The sequence below is a fragment of the Melanostigma gelatinosum genome (genome assembly GCF_949748355.1).
Source record: "Melanostigma gelatinosum genome assembly, chromosome: 21".
Lineage (NCBI taxonomy): Eukaryota > Metazoa > Chordata > Actinopteri > Perciformes > Zoarcidae > Melanostigma > Melanostigma gelatinosum.
The window spans coordinates 3,595,670-3,613,381 of NC_136654.1; the positions used below are offsets into that span (position 1 = coordinate 3,595,670).

A 17,712-nucleotide genomic window follows, 5' to 3' on the forward strand; every position below is an offset into this window, starting at 1 on the left:
CATTTAGTCGGGATATATTGGCAGAAATGGAATCATATTAATGCATGTTTTGTATTATCACCGGAAAGGCTGAATCTTTGTGGTTTCTTTACTTTAGAATGAGCTGAATTTACTGTGTAAAGCGTGCACCTGTTGGCCACACTGTGAAAACACTCCATTGATCTTGAAGGGCCTCATTTTACAGCACGCCCGCCTGCTGAACGTCTGCTGCACTTGTGCGCCGTTACCCAGAAGGCAGAGGGAGCAGTCTGGATATTGAGGACTAGAGGAATGCAGCATTGCATTTCAAAATGTCTGGAGAAAATGTGAAGCTTCCCATTGCAAGCTGACACACAGACCTGCGCCTTTAAAAGAAAAATACACCCAAACACTAGAAATTAAATTGTATTCCATTGTACAACTGAGTTTTTACATAATAGATTGGGCAGTGATTGGATCTACATACCAGCCGCCAGACACTACATTTTGAAACATGGATAGTCAGCAGATATTTATTTGGATTTAGAATAATTAAGATACATATTTACTGTCTACCAATCGTTGATTATCATCAAAACTGTGGCATCAGAAATGTCAGTCAGTTGAGTTCTTATCTCCAGTTTACATAGACAGTATTTTTTGGGGGGTATTAACGGATTGTAAAAAGTACATTATTTCCGTTTTAGGGTGGATTTCCCTATAAACGCACTGAAACAGCCATGCCTGCATGCGCTCCCAACATCACAATACGAGAGAGGGAGGAGTGAGAGCTGTTTACATTGTGAACTAGATTTATAGTCATCCAGCTGCACCACCGGGACAACAGCTGTTTCGAGTTATAGCCGGTATTTGTCCATTTAACAGTCTCCAATTTACGCTTTACGCACAGCCATGATTTTGACGCACAGGTGAACTTATTTCGCCTCGACCACAACTCCGAAAAGGAAAGGTGTTTTGAGAACGTCTCGTGTGTTTCGAACTCTCCTCCTCACTCTCCAATCGGAGCCGAACAGGTCGTCGGAGCCATGTCCAGGAAGAAGGCAGTGAAAGGCAAAGGGAGCTCCAGGAGCCCCAAGGCGTCGCCGGGCAGCGGGAGGACGGGGAAAGGTCTGGCCGCCGCCGCCGCTCCGTCTTCCGGACTGGTTTATCCCAGCAGACCGTCCATCAGCAACAGCGGCGAGTTTTACGACGTCGCCTTCAAGGTGAGCGGACAGCTCGGGCTTAAGTGAGAGGTGCTGCGAGGGTGCGTTCAATCAAGTAATCAATTAGCAAATGAACCGCGGGTGATACGTTAGAAGCGGCCAATTCACGCCTTTATAACCAAGTCGAATCCCAGTTGGTACACGTTCGAAGTTGAAATTCTACTTATTTTGCAGCGTCGGTTCCATGATTTTAAGTGTGTGTGTGTGTGTGTCTGCGCGCGTGCGTGCGTGCGTGTGCGTGTGGAGCTGAATTCGAAGTCAATGATTAAAGCAAGGTGCGTTAGGTTTCATAATTAGTTGTCCTCTTTTGTAAACAAGTTGTGAACGTTTTCAGGGATGTGTGAGACCAAAAGAAAAGAAAATGCCGACAGCTCCATAAAAAGTTTGATGTGGTCATAACATAAACGTGCTCATGTACGTCAACATTTTGAGCAAGTGTCATGATTTTGACTGAGAAAGTTCAAATTTGGACTTAAGTATCTTATAATGTTATAGTTGTGTTGAACTGAATTCAAATTGGACACATGATTTCATAATTGTGTCTTATATTGTGACTTTATGTATGTAATGGGACTTAATATGCATGATTTGTATTCTTTATTGTGCATAGCTTTCTGCTTTCACTTCCATAAATGTGCCTGTGCAGCACTCTATACTTTAACCATGATTTCCCACCGATGGCACAGTCCCAAAATGAATGATATAGCACATTGTTTTGTCCCATGTTCAGTCTCAAAACTGTAGAATACAGTAAGGTGTATCCACTGTGCCTCTACTCTGGTCCCTGCAGATGCACAAGTTTAGGACCCGCAGCTGTATTGTCCAACAGGAACATTACGTGCTCCACAGCTATAATCCAGGGCAATAACACAATGAGATGGTGCAGAGTGTTTTCTGTTATGTATGAGATCTGTTACCAGCAGCACAGGAGGTGGGCTGTTTTGTGCTTTTTGGTTTTGTAGCAGTGGACATGGGGACAAAACATCTGGCTGATTCTCCACTCTCCCAAAATGCACCAGCCAATTTCAGCTTCTTTACTTTTTACCAAACAAATACATTTTCAGGTTTTAAAAAAAAAAAAAATATATATATATATATATATATATATATATATATATATATATATATATATATATATATATATATATATATAAATATATATAAAAAAGGTAATCCTTTACTTGGTAGAATGCAAAAAAATACACACTTTATTTCTCTGCAGGGATTTTATAAAATCATACTGTGACTACCAATAAAACCGGTCTTTTAATGATCCAAAACTGCCTAATATTTGATTGCATTTTCACTTTTTTCCGCCTTTTGTCCAGACAACAGGATTGAAATCGAACAAATAATCAACAAATGAACTGATAATAAAAATAATCATTTGTTGCAGCCCTATTGGCTGCATAACAGCGACACAAAGAGTATAGCCCCCCCCCCCCAAAGAAAGTGTCAGATGGACATGATGAAGACTAATGCTAATCTGCATCGAGCATATGCAAATCAAAACTTTCATCATGTGGGTAGCAGCTGGTATTAATTCTGCACCCTGATTAACAACTGCTCCGGCATGACGAGCCTGCCAAAATCACTGCTCCGTGTCACAGGTACCACCTCTGCTCACGGCTGTTAAACTGTTAAACCTCCACACCAGAGTACATTGATGCAATAGATACTGCCGACGGATCGACTGGCACAAAAGAGAACAGAGTCTTGTGTCGTCTGATGGCATAAAAATGGAAAGCAAACAAACTCCGGGTCCCACCGCTCTGTCCCATTGGTCTGTACAATCTGCTCTCCCACTGCACTGAGTGTCACGCTCTGCTGTGGATGGGAGTGTGTGTGTGTGTGTGTGTGTGTGTGTGTGTGTTGAGTTTCCTTAACAGTCCTGTGTATTTGTAGATAAGTTCTCACCTGAGCTGTGTCCTTCCCCCTACGTCAAATACCACACACACACGCACACACACACACACACACACGCATAGGACTTTGACTTGTAACATCCGAGCCATTCTCTTCCTCTCCGTCTGTCTGTGTCTCAGGTGATGCTGGTGGGGGATTCAGGTGTTGGGAAGACCTGTCTGCTGGTGCGCTTCAAAGATGGAGCCTTTCTAGCCGGGAGCTTCATCTCCACTGTGGGCATTGACTTCAGGGTAAGGACACACACACACACACACACACACATGGATACACATGGATAATTCAACAAAAAAATACTGCCTGCAAACTGTATTTCAGAGAGAATAGAAAATGGAGGAAAAATTGTGGGAATAGTTGTCCAACTTAATGACAAAGATGTCCAGAGAAGAATTTCACTTCAAATGGCAGCAGACCTCCTTCAGACAAGAGCAGGACATTCTGATATGGAATTTCAAAATGTCACATACGAGCTGTGTTACCTCACGAACTGCAGGAAGGCTCAGAGAGAGAGAAATGGTCCGTGGGATGTCTTCTATACTTGTCAGGACCCTTTTTGAGTCAATGCAGTCCCTTAATATTTAGCGTCAGACACTTTTGGGTGTTTCGCTCTCTTGTTCAGACTCGTATGAGATGATTCATGCCCCTTTCCTGTCTGTATGATAGATATGAAACTAGAGCATTATACTGTATATTTAGCTTAGCATAAAAAAGGCTGAACTGGGTCTGCCCCCCCCCCTTCATTCATAACGCTCACATGTTCTAAATCAACATTCAAATGCTGAACAACTTTTCTTTCTTTTTTTAATCCAAAGATTTTTAAGACCTAAAATGTTGTAAAGTCAAAATATATATCGAAAATAAAATTAGATGTAATCATTTCCAAAATCTCCAACGTGTTTTAATCTCTGGTTTTATTCATGTTACGCCAAAAACACACTTGTGATTTTTTTCAGAGCCTAAATCCAACTCCTTTGCCCCTCGGGCCTTTGTGCCCGGATTACACAGCGTTTAACGAGCAGCAGTGGAGTTGGACACGATCAATGCACTTCAGGCCAAGCTCTATCGATCGTCTCAATAGGGCCCATAGAGTGTCAATTAGTGAACTTCTGTTTCCAGTCTTTATACTGAAGCAAACCATCTCCTGCTTTTAGCTTCATATTCAGCCTGCAGATCTAAAAGGTTTAAAATATAACAAGGTTTTTTCTAAAAGATAGATATACGAGCACACACACACACACACACACACACGCACACAGGCACACTGTGCTTCCTCAAGCTGGCTTCTCTTTAATCTGCTGCTTTTGCACATATCCTCTTTAATGTCTGGAGCACTGTGCAACAGATCTGTTGGTTGAAAGAGTTTTATTTTTAGAAACTCTTGGGCCACTGGGACTGCAGAACGCTGTCGCAGTCTTTTGAAATCGGTCTGCTTCGTCAGCTTACTGAACATACGATCAGGACATCATGCACGGTGAACGCTTCAGTAGCGGCTTTGTTTTTGTAAGAATAGTTTGTATTTTTTATAAAATATGTTTTATGTTTCCCACCTTGAGAGAGACGGCGTGTGATGGGTGCTTGACCAGAGGGCAACAAACCCGAGAGTAACTTTCTGTTATTCGTTCTGTTCAGGGATATTTGAGGAGATGCAATTCATTTTTTTGGCAGTGAATATTCAGCCTGCAGCCCACACAGTGTGTCTTTAATCTTAATTAAAATGGAGGAGAAAAAAAACACTTTTATCTGAAGTGCAATGTTCATATAGAAAAGGCTTATTTGTTGCTTGAAGCCGTCGGGCAGGGTTGTAGAGAACATCAGGACATATGTATAACTTTTGTTGTTCAAAGTTAAGTATGGACAGTCTCCGCTTACTCTTCTCTGTGTTGGTAAATGACTTTGTCAGTAGTTTTTATTGGTACTTTTGTCTGACTGCGTGAGAAGCTAAAGCTGCAAAGTTCTGACTAAAACCTACAAATTGTACGAAAGTACAAAATCCTATCAGTTGTGGAACAAAACAAGCTTGTTATCCGTTCACACATCGACCAGATTACCCCAACTCTTCTGCTTTGTAGGAAACAAACGCACCTCCAGCCTCATTTCTCACAGTGTGGATATGGTGTCACACGAAATTGCCGGAGCTGTTGCGTCCGTAGGGTGCTGATGTTGCATTTTCTTTCTGCAGCAATATGCTGCTCTTTAGCTATAAGTTGATTTTGCCGCGGCATTGAGAACCTGCATCTTTTCCAACGTTGGGAACGTTGGGAACTAATTGCCATGTGGATTTAAGGATGTTATTTTTGTGTGTGTGTGTGTGTGTGTGTGTGTGTGTGTGTGTGTGTGGTAAAACTTGCGACCTACCCTGTCAGCAGTAACAGCTTTGGGGAAACATCCTCACTCAGAATATTTAGGGTTTTGTTGTTTGAAATTCCTGCAATAACGTGGCCCATTAGCGTCAGCGGAATGAGTTAAAGGTTCAGCATGTTGGTTTTAAACATCAGTAAATATGCACACATTGCACAGTCAGCCTTTATGGTGCAATTTAGATTTGGAGAAAAATATGCTGTTTTGCTTTATGGCACAAAACGAGTTATTCCTCCAGAGCAAATGGAGCTCAACTTTTTAGTGCGATGCCAGATGGCGGATGGAGCGAGCGGATAATAAAGAAATCTCTTCTCAACATGTTTATCGTCTTCGGTAAAGACAAAGAGGAAGAGCCAGCAGTGACAAGCTGCTCTGGGAATGATCAGAAAACGTCACATTTCTCACAAGACGACGATTCATTTGAGGTCTCCAAGTTTAGTTTAGTAGCTGATTGATTTTGAAAGGCGTTGCATTTAGTTGCCCTAAATCGTTCCCGTGTTGCATTCTTACTGTTAAAACGTTGCAAAGAACATGAAGCAACAGTGTGTTCATGGGAAACGTGTTCATTTCAGAGCTGGCAATCCTACTGGTGCAAGCCATGGTCTTAACAATTAAATCCGTTATTCCGATGTTTAGAAATAAGCAGAGGACTGATGATGATGATGATGATGATGATGATTGCAGTCCCTCCGTGGCTCTTCAGGCTCCCAGATGTCGTCCATCGATCCTGGAACGCCTTTTATTTTATTCATTGTGGCTGTGGATCTTAACTGTCCCGGTAATGACTGTAGCTCTGCAGTCAGATTGCAGGCAAATCGAATGATTTCTTTCAAAACGTCTGTCCGCTCGACTCTCCGCTTTGTAATTTACCGCTGACCTCACTGGACAACAGTGATTGCCATGGTAACGATGCACAGGTACTCCCCAAAGGCACATTTTTTTTCCTGCCCACCAGATGGAAGTTAGCAAGCACTGCAACTCAAACAGACACAGACTGGATCTGTAATTCACACACACACACAGTGGAAATGCTCTTCTGTCATCAGCTCCATATCGTTCAGTCGGTTTATTGGTCAGTGTGTGATGAATCATTGACCTCTTCAGGGCCTCGCTGTACATCCATGTTATACGTACCTGTATCTTTGGTCTTTGTGTCTCTGACCAGGATCTACTCACGCAGCACCGAGCTCGTTGACGTCACGTCGTCGGCCGTCCCGAGAGCTGTCGGCGCTCACGTCCATTATCTGCAGACGGATACATTCAGTTCACCTCTCACTAACAACACGAGCACGTTCAGTTATGCACGACACTCTCACCTAATAACAATGAAATGTAATCACGACGTTCAAAAGTTGCATTGGAAGTTGGAGAAGTGTTCAGTGTTGGTGGAGGTTGAGTTTTGAATCCATCATTTACCTCCAATTGAACTTGCTCTAAATTGGGACGTCAAGCGTCACTTAAAAACCACCAAACGAAGAATAAAAGCACAGAATGGATCGTCAGCATCACGGCTGTCGGGAAGCCTCCCGCCGGTCTGCACCACACTGCTCGCTCCACTCTTGTGGCGTCGGCTGAAAATCAGCCGTATGCAGATGCACTTCAGTATTCATGAATAAGCAAAATGATGAAACGCACACATGCTAATAGGCCGCCACGGGAAAAACAACAGTTCAAAGTCAAAGCCACATGTTTCTCTACTCTTACATCAGCCATCAGTCCACTTCCCTCTCCCTTCATTCTTGATCATCTTTGCTGCGGGGTTTTCATTTACATTGCTTGGTAAAATCTGCTTGTCATGTAATATGATGTCGTGAAGAAGACCGGGCGACAGACAAAAAGCACAGACAGAGGCAGGCGTTTGTCTGCTCGGTTTTTTTACCGTTTTTCCCTTTTTTCGTCACACGACTCCTCAAGTGCTTGTTGGGTTCCCAGGAGATGGTTGTTATGGAGCAGTAGCCATGACAACGATGCAAAGCAACGACTGTGTGGAAACGGCTTCTACCAGATTCCGCTGGTTCGGCCTGGCAGATGGCCTTCAGGCTTTTCTCGAAGCTTCAGGGTTGGCTGACGTCCTCAGCCGGGGTCGGGGGGGGGGGGGGGTCGGGGGGGAGCTTTGTTTGGCGTTGCAGAACACAGCGTGCGCCGTGACCGAAATCTGCATTTGGCGACGAATTTACAGATGGGTTTTTGTGCCGGTGTTCGTTCAGGGCAGGTTTGGGCTCATTCATCGCTTTGCTTCGCACTCTCTCAGTTCGGTGCGCCCAGGATTTGGGAGCATTCCAGTTCAATCACAGTCCTCCGCTGAAGGCCTCCAGAACATCTCCACAGGAGCAAGTCAGGGGTGAAAGTGTTGACCAGTGCGCCACTAAAGAGGTCACATGACTAAACATGCTGGGATAGTTCGTGAACAACATGAATTGCACATAGTGAGCTGCTTAGAATTAGATGTTCGTAAAAAAAATTTAAATATTTCCGCCAAAAATATAATAAAATGATGATGTTGTAGTATTTGTAGGTCAAAATATGCAAAACATAGATGTAAAGACTTATAATGGTGAATGGACACAATTTGATGAGGGTGAGGGGGTACCGAGGTGATCAATTCATGCTCCTGCGAGGCGTCTCCTGTGGAAATAATGTATTCAACGCTCAGCCAGCCCGAATGAATCAACTCTAATCCCACTACAGTGCCACTCACAAATCACGGCTGAAGACGGCGGTGGAGTTGTGTTTCTATTTCGATTCTGAAGCTGGCTCAGCTTTCATTTTAATTTCACTCTTCCACAATAGGAGAGCACAGCGTGTACCTTCTCTCTCTCACACACACACACACACACACACACACAAAGTTCAAAAGGGGTCATTTGTAGGAAGCTAATGTCTCTAAATAACTTGGTACTTTCAGTATATTTTGATGCTAATACTTTTGTACTTTTTTATTCAATAATATTTTGATTGCCGGACTTTTACTTGTAACAGAGTACTTGTACACCGTGGTATTGCTTTTACTTTAATAAAAGACAGAAATACTTCGGGACAAATTAGAGTATGGCCACAATCTAGGTCATGAAAGGGAAACACTGTAGCATGCGAGCCTGCATGCTTGTTTGTTTTGAGCAGTTAAAGCGATGATAAAACGATGCTTATTATAACAGCAGAGGATGATTAGCAGCCGACATTAATCCTGACTGCACTCCTGTAAATAAGAAAGACAGTCAACTTAAAGTAAACTTAACAGCCTTAACATAATTAAAATGCGTTTTTTTTTGTCAAAGCAGTTTTTGTATTGAACAACAATAATTACTGCATGTGTGTTCTAACTGCCTTTGTCAGGATATTATGTATTGTAGGCTCCCTTTCCTTTTTGTTGACGTTATCATTAATATTCACGTAATGAAAGCTCTAACACACACGATGTGTTCGCGACAGCTTATGTCTCAGTTTTCATAAGCTGAGTCAACGGCATGTCGAATCGATGTTGTTGTAGCATTCTGGGAATTTATGGCTTTATTGCAAGTTCACTTTCTAATTGAATTGTAAACTGTTGTCCACCAAGCTAATTCATTTCTCATAACCAGGCGCTCCACGTCAGGATATGACGTTCTTAAGGGTTATGATCCGAAGATGAAAGCAGGAAGTAGCCTCTCACGGAATATTTGAGGAGGAGTTGACATTGACTAAAAGGATGAGAACAGCATGTTGGAAGGATGACGAGGCTTTATTGCCTCTGACTCTTATCACGAATAAGACATTGTCTTATAGTCTATGTAATGCTGGGTTGGGCATTATAGAACAGTATCCTCTTCGTCGTAATAGGATCAAAGTCTCCCAGCACAGAAATCAACGACCGTTTTGTCATGGAGAAAAAAATCAGCATTGTAAACTTGAATTCTAACATGGTCTCGTAAACTCAACGGTACAGACCTCACGTGGTAACACATGCAGGTACGCCTTCACGGCTGTGGATGAGTGGAACTAAAGCGCTCAGGAGGAAGAGGAAAAGGTATTTTTGACTGAACAATGAGGACTGGAGCTCAAAGCTCTGACAAGCTCATCAACATGCTGCCGAAAATAGTTCAGCTCTGTTATTTCAAGGCTAATCCAACAGAACTCGTGTCAGTGCGCTCTGCAGATCTCTGTTTCGGTGACAGCAGCGTCATATTTACCCTTCAATTGATGTTACACGGGAAACATCTTTTTTCTTTTTTTTCTTTTATGGTAGAGTGGAAGTAGCACTGTGCCTCAGTGAAGATATGATGAGTACTGTCCAAATATACGCGGATGAACCACAACCAGAACTTCAGCAGTTCTTGTCACCATGGCACGATGGCGTTTGTTTTATTTCACCTTGAATTTAGTTTGAGCACCTTCTGCAGCATTATTTCAGCCAAAATATCCTTAAAAAGTAAGTCTGGGCCACAATTTGATGTTGGCGCAGGTGGGGAAACAAATACTTGATTATTTGGTTTGTCGGAAAGTTCATCCCAATCTATATTTGACAATCACTTCAAATTGTACTGGTATTTGAGTTTTGGCGTATTAATTGGACAAAGCAAGCTATTTGAAGACATTACCATATTCTTCGGACCTTTGAACACTTATCCAACTCACGTAATGAAATTATGATCAAGAAAATAATTGTAAAATTGCAGCCCTAATTATGATTTCTTGACTTTTAGTAGAATCCCATTGAGATGATTTTGTGTCATCATTTTACAAAAGTATGTAATCCACAGTTGTGATTTTGAGCACAATTTAATTACAAACGAACTAAAGGAGAACATTTGATTGAAAGTTTGAGCTTGTCTGATTTGTCTGAGACACAGTTCATCACATGAAATATCATTTTGAGTATTAAATGATTTAGGTTGCATTTGCTTTTTTTTGTTTATATGCTGACTGAAATTAGTGTGCAAACGTCTGCAGTGACCTGTAGAATGTGCTGTGCTATAGTCGGGTCCAGTAACTCCCTGGACTTCTGGCTAGTTGCCAGGCATCTAATCTAATCCGGACCAAGAAACCTTCTGGCACAGAACCTTCCAGCAAATAGCGATTTGACAAATTTCTCTTCAAAAAACATCTCACTTTTCCTTGAACTATCCGCCTGTCCTTACCCGATCGATATTAACACAAATCGAATCAAACCACATTCACACAGTGAGGTCATGCTGGATTAGTGATTAAGGACAGAACAGACGGTCTGAAATATAAGTTATATATGTTTGAACTATTGTTGAAGGACCTCGGGAGGTTCCTTGGTGAACTCCTTAATCAAGACTTCAGAAACCCTTGTTGTGTTTTAAAAAACATTGAAGTGCTATTTAAAAAATAAACGCATTTCAAGCTCAACTCAAAGTGTGTGTGTTGACTGTGTGATGCTATTCTGGCAACTCCTTTATCACAGCGCAACACTGCCTATCACTGACCCTGGAGCGTGAGGGATGAACTGCAGAGCGGGGGGGGGGGCAGCGGCACATACTGTCCTCGAGAAAGCAATGAACTGCACGACTGCACATACAGAATAAAGATTTCCTGATGCCCAAGACACCGTTTCCATCCTCTGTCCTTTCATATCTTCGCTTCCTTCAGCACATTTTCCTCTCTATATACACTTTCAGTCTCTCTCTCAACTGCCAAGATGTACGACTTGGTAAAATCTCATTTACGCTCCAGCTTTTGATGATCTGGCGCAAACACTTTGCCTCCTACACATACAAGCAAGCAGGACTGCATCTAGAAAACAGCAGCCGTTAGAAAACTCCCTCATCTTCGTCAGAACGCAGAGATGCACAGTGACTGTTCATCAAGCTGTCAGCCCCTACCCACTTTACTTAACAATGTCAAAGCGGCGACGCTTTCGCTGTAATATCACACAGTGCTCCTAGAACGCTAAAAGAGCTTTCACATTGCGTCCTTTAAATACGGAGAGATAACGCTCGGCCTTCAGAAGAAGTTTTAAAACCCAGAAAGACTTCTTGGCAGAGTGCGACATGCCCGAACAGGATTCCCAGCCTGTTGTTCGGATTATATTATCATGTCTTGGCAAGGTTTAAGTGGTTTACAAGAGCATTACATGCTGTACACTAAAATAAGGGGTTCTATTGAGTCTATTCTAGTGCCCGGACTGAGAGCCAAGCATCTTAGGGCACCTTGGAGAAAATAATATCCACAGATATATTCTTTGGGGAAGAGCTTGGCACACTATATGGTTCAAGCATACATTGTCATTTTAAAGATGCACAAATGTTAATAATAACAGGGAAAAATGACAGTGTAATGTGAAAGGTGTTGTCTGTGGTAAAGACGCCCGAGATAATTGACACCTTAACGATGGCCTTAAATTTTAAAAAATTTCAATATATTGTAATTTATAAGGAGAATACCAACAAAGAAACAAATATCATTCACCATTGCAATGTTATTTTTAAAACGCTCTCTGCCAAGAAACGATGAGAATGACTATGCACGGTGGACAATCTATATTTTTGCATTACTTTGTCGAACAGACCAGACCTAGGATGCATAAAAAGCAACAATATTTGAGAGCTCGCCTTTAATTTCTCAAAAGAGGCTTTTCTGGGGAGCTCAAGTCTCTCTCAGGGGAGCAGCCCCCCCCCCCCCCCCCAAAAAAAACGTATTGCTCTTTGTCTTTGAATTGACTTTGCTATTTCCATAATTGTTGTAATGAAGGCCCATAAAATAGTGCTTGCTAATAAAATTAGCATGGATGGAATATCATGATTTAATTCAGATTTGTCGCTGCAGCAGGGAGTGATTTCCACTGGGAACCTGTGTGAAAGCAGAGGTTCGGGCAATGTTAACGCTCTCTACAGAGATAGAAAGAGAAGACAAGCAGGACGGACCAAGCCTTAAAGTGGACAAGTCAAACTCCGCTTGGTTGGCTGCCCCCGATCTTCAAATCTTTGCTGAGAGTTTTGACAGTGAGACAAAGAGGGAAAGAGAAGGAGAGAACCCCCATAGGTCTGTAGCTATCCAACCCGTAAGCCAGACTTCTCGGAGACAGCCAGAAGTGTCTCATATTAGGAAGCTAGTCCACAGAGGGAATAGTCCGCGTAAGGAGGGGTAAGACTTGGGTTGTTAAGTGGGAAGTGAAGGATGAAGAAGACGGTAAGCTGAGGGTCGTGTCTCATGAGTTTGATGTGCGAACAGGAACACAAGACGAAAGATGTCACAGAGATATATCACAGGTCAGGCCAAAGCACAGCATGAGGTAACACGAATCAAGGGATGGGGAGAAGGAGGGAGAAGCTGGAGGTTATGAAAAGACAAACGGGAAAGAAGTAGATGGAGAAAGAGAACAAGTGGGAAAGAAAGAGCCACACAGGGTAACAAATCCAGGATTAGCTGGTCTTATTGCCAGATGCAGGGTGTGAGCCATTCTCTGCCAAACCACTGTAACATGAGTGGAGAGGAGGAGAGGAGGCTCAACGTGTGTGTGCATGGGGCAGGTGTGTTGTTTTACTGTGTTAATGGCTCGTGCGTTGCAGCCTATTGGACCAGCCTTTTGTCTGTCAATTTGGACAACAGACAGTTTATAAATGCTGTTTAATCTACAGGAATTATACAAATCTACCACTCCCTTGGCTGCCAGAGCTTTTATTTAAAGTTACCCTTAAAAAACATTCGAATACCTTCCAGTAATATTTGCCAACAGATGATCTCTGAGTGTGATTCAAGAACATCTCAACAGCAAGGCCTTTCAGCTGCATACAGAACTAATTTGCTGCACTGCTATACACAGTCTTCCAGTTAATGATAAACCAGAAGACAAATCCATTTATACGTGTGTCTTTCAGGTGATATCGTTCTCTGAATGTTATTCTAAGGGCAGAAGATGGTACGTAGAAGGTTTTGCTGAAACATGCAAACCATTGGTATTCCGTTCCACTGTGGACATGTAGGCGTTACATTAGCGTCCTTTTCTGCACTTGCCAATTATCTTCCATCTCACTTTTCAACTCTAAATTATATCAAAAAGCCTGTTTTGGTTGTGTCTATTGTTTTGTTTACGGCATAAAAAAAGTAAATGAAAGCTGTTTTTTGAGTATTTAAAGGCTTCTCTAATACTTTTGTAGGAATACTTTGCTGCTTGCCACACTGAGTTGCACCTCAGGTGTGTAGTCTTACACCTCAGATTGCAGTCGTAACTTCTGAGTGAAAGTTTTGCCATTTGTGTTTGAATCGGCAAAGAACTGGTGGCACTTAACGATAAGGTAATGTTATAATTTTATGAGCTTTGTTACGATAATAAAGCAGTTAAGAGAACAAAGATCCCAATCAAAATCAGCAGGGTGTATTATGCTTATTTTACAGTGTAAGAAACCAGAGATTCATTGATTTCATTTTGCTCTCGACAGTTAAAGAGGTCCTTCATGAACTGTATTTCGGTGCAGGGCCAGACGGGAAAAGTGGGTGTTCACGCTACAGTGCTTTATTTGAACCCAAGGCCAGCGAGAGGAAATTACTTTCTTTTATTTCTAAACTTTTGATTTCAGTAACCCCTATAGAGGACGTCTTTGTCACACACGTTCCTACAGTAGTTTCTGTATTCGTCTCTCGTTAAACCACTCAAGGTTTTCTCTTAATTAGTCTTTGCCTGAGCCCTCATTTCCTTCCCCAAAACTTGAAGAGCCAGCATGCCTAAATGATGAACTCTCATGAAGTCAGCACGAATTAGACTGTTGAGATATGCATGGGTAATGTGCAGGTGTTTGTGTGTCTTAAAAGCTGTTTGATAGAGTTTGCTGGCAGTTTCACTGTTTCCCTCCCGGTAGTGAAGTAGAAGCCATGAAGGGAGAACATCAACAGCAACTAGAAGCCAAATGCTGACACTTTTCTTTTTGTGTCTGTAAAGTTTGTCAGATCTGCTGCTTTGCCAGAAAGGCACCTGGTTGTTTTTCTATGCTGTATATTTATTTGACAGCTCAACGTTGAAGTGCTAACCCTCTGGCTTCGCTCATGAGAGTTTACCATTATTTTGAGTGAAAAGAATGGTTCAACATTTTGGGAATTACTCTTGTTCACATTTGCCGATCGTTGATGATGAGAAAATACTAGTATCATGTTTGTAAGGTAAATATAAAGCTGGAGCCAGCAGCTGGTTAGCTTAGCTTAGCATGCAGCGTAATCAAATCCACATACGAGCACCTCTAAAGCTCACCGATCAACATCTCATTTTATTCCATCTGTTCAAACACCGATGTGTAAAATGATACGCTGTAGTTTAACAGGGGTTTGTGTGCGGGACTAGTTCTCGGCCTGGCACAGCCGCTTTTTGGAGTTTCCTCCAGTTGCCTGGCAACCTCACTGTAACGGCAAGACTCCGGGTGCCGATGAGCCGTTTCACGATGGAGCCGGTGTGGACAAGGTGTCGTTGAATCTGCCACACTGCTCCTGACCTCAAGATGTTTCACCGTCGTCGCTCCTCGTGTTGGTCTCTGTTGTTGTAACACTTTAGCGCACTTGGTTGTGGCACATCTGATGTGTCAGAGAGGCCGACGCGCACGACGCCACAGCATTAGTGCAGCATTTGTAATGGATCGATCGATACCAGCGAGTCAACTGATACGAGCCTACTCCGTCTGTGGTTCTCAAAATGAATGAATGAAACTTCACAGCAGTTCTTTTAATGCCGGGGCAAACAAATGGCTGAGTGGGAAAGCCATGCTACAGTCACGGTAGTTTTTGCTGGTGTCATTGTTCTGACATGGGTTCATATACTTTCAATAGAGACCGCATGTCAAAGGCTGAATACATGTTACACTGTAGCAGCAGCTGTTCCAATGTTTCCCTTTACTGTTGTACAAAGCATGTTATGGACATGATAACAACATCATATGGTAAAACGTGTATATGTATGACATTATCAAGAGTTTCAGGTCATTTTTTCCTTTTTTTAAAATGTGGATGACTTCTTATTGGTCCTGATTCTCCATATGTATTCAAAGTAAGTGCTGTTCAGGCAGCTTGATTGACAGTTCGCTGAGAGCTGTCTGATGCTTAAGGCTGCTGATGAATGTTGATGGTCTTTTGTCAATAGCTCAACATTGTGTGTAGTTTTGTTGCTTGTTAACCTTTATTTAACAGAGGACAGCGTGGCAATGTGGAGGTTGCGGTGATGTGGCATGTGTGTTTATTCTCAGCCCGTATATCTGTGTGTGTTGTCATCTTGTCCCTGTAACTATCAAGTGCTTTTGTCTTTGTTTTATTCATTGTTCAGTGTGTGTGGCTCTCGCCGAATTATGACTTAAGACCTTTTGCTGTCAGCTTTCAGCATTGATTCTCTCAGCTCCCGATTGAAGCTTCTTCTTTTATTTTTGGGACGAAGTGCCAAAGGGAAATGCGCGCAGCATTCAGAAGACCTTTAAACCAAACACTGCATGATGGAGTGTCTGCATGGCGGCTTTGGGCCCTACAAAACCGGTTTGAAGTTTGCAGGGCTGTTTCATGCTTGCTGTGATCAGCACGGCTCCCGGCTGACATTTGAACGTTTCGTGTAAAATAGGCATAATCAAGTACAGTACAAGCACCTCTGAAAGGCTGAAATTGAGGCGACAACTCAACGAGCTACAATCCTCAATGAATCCATTTCATTGTAATGAGCTGGCTTGCTTTGACCCACATTAGTGTGGATGTGGTTCAAGGTGTGTAGGCTGGACCGCAGTTATCCTTGAGCTCACACTTAACGCTCTGTGTTTTTGTCAGCTTATTATCTGAGTTACGTGGATGTTCTTCCAAAAATGACCCTAGAAGACTGTAGTTTTCTGGTGTGACAGATGTCTGTTGATATTGTAGATGGGGAGAGAAAGAGAGAGAAGCTCTCAAAATCACACACAGTAATCTCTTTATTTTCAACCTTTTAATGTGTTTGAATTTCTTCTTCTTTTTTAAACTCGGACGTCCTTCTCTCCGCTGGTCTCTACTTTTATTACTTTGGGTATTGAGCAGCTCTGGCCGACCTCGTCATTGATATCAGGGGATCGAGACGAGAGGGAGAGTAAAAACAGACGAAGTAAGTGAAGAGGTGGAGGGTACAATGAGAAAAAGAGTGGGGATAAGAGAGAACATGAGATGGAATTGGAGCGTCGGGTGATTGAAAAAGCATTATCGAGCAGCAATGCAGGCTGCTGCTTATGTGAGAGGGCAATAGTACGAGGGTGGGGATGTCTGTGTGGTGGATCCAGCTGGAGGTATGAGTCTTCACAATGAGGATGATTTGTCAACATAAAAGTGAGAATTTTAACTTTGAAGTTCCTGCTGATGACAAGCGTGTGAGTCGTTTGTTTATGCAAAGATGGAATTCCACCGTTTGATGGCGGGACCTGGGCCCGGATTTATCCAACATCTCAGTATTTGTGCTGAAACTTCAACTTGGGCTTAAAATACTCATATTTCAGAGTTTGACATGAGAGTTATTCATGAAGACCTTTACACTTACTGTCATGGCTCAGGACTAGTCCTTGGAAAGAGGGTGACATCACTGTTTTAAGACACTCAAAGCCGCAGAGCAGACATTTACAACAACTTAAAACTGGCAACTCAATTGGCCTAAAAAAATAAGCTTGACTCTGCTGCATTCAATTATGCTGGTCTTCAGCTGTAACACTTTGGTGCTGAGGAGCTGCAGTGTTTATTCGTGGACAAACTGTAACCTACACTGTACATGAACTGCCATGAGGCTACTTCACAACGCGAGACGTGAGCTGTCCAATCGTCCCTGTGTCTGTCGGCTCGCTATCCTGCCTTCACCAGATTGCCACTCACGACCTAACAATATATCTGTCAACTACTTTCACTCTGCCATCAGTACTTACAGCAATGGATACATATTTAAACTATGATTTATATCATGGCAACTTGTGGAAATTGATAGATCTGTGTTATCTGAGGTGCATTAAGAATTATCAAAGATTGACTCTCACTCGCCAAATTGTTGGTATTGACACACAATCGACAATACTGCAACAGAAACACCATGTCTTGGTGACTTCTAACAGGTTAGGACTAGTTTTTATATCAGCAGAAGTACAATAAGAGTCATTTGCTGGGCTAATAAAGTGAATATTTCTTACAATTTAGGGCTATTCAGGACTGGATTCCTGCTCTGAGACGCCCACATCTTTGTTTTGTGTGTGTGTGTGTGTGTGTGTGTGTGTGTGTGTGTGTGTGGGGTGGCGGGGGGGGGGGTTATGTCTACATGAGTACAGGTGTGTTGGTTCACATGTGTCCT

The 17,712-nt window shown here is 42.5% G+C and overlaps 1 protein-coding gene across 1 annotated transcript in view; it reads left to right on the forward strand.

Annotated features, from left to right (window-relative positions):
- Positions 1–1,004: 1,004 nt before the first annotated feature.
- The window catches only part of rab26 (RAB26, member RAS oncogene family), a gene marked incomplete at its 5' end in the record, with an annotated part of 41,956 nt that continues 25,248 nt past the window's right edge, over positions 1,005–17,712 (forward strand). Inside the window, 2 exons of the mRNA XM_079293876.1 lie at positions 1,005–1,181; positions 3,227–3,337. Of these exons, the coding sequence (XP_079150002.1) occupies positions 1,005–1,181; positions 3,227–3,337 (288 nt within the window). The remainder of the gene's footprint in view (positions 1,182–3,226; positions 3,338–17,712) is intronic.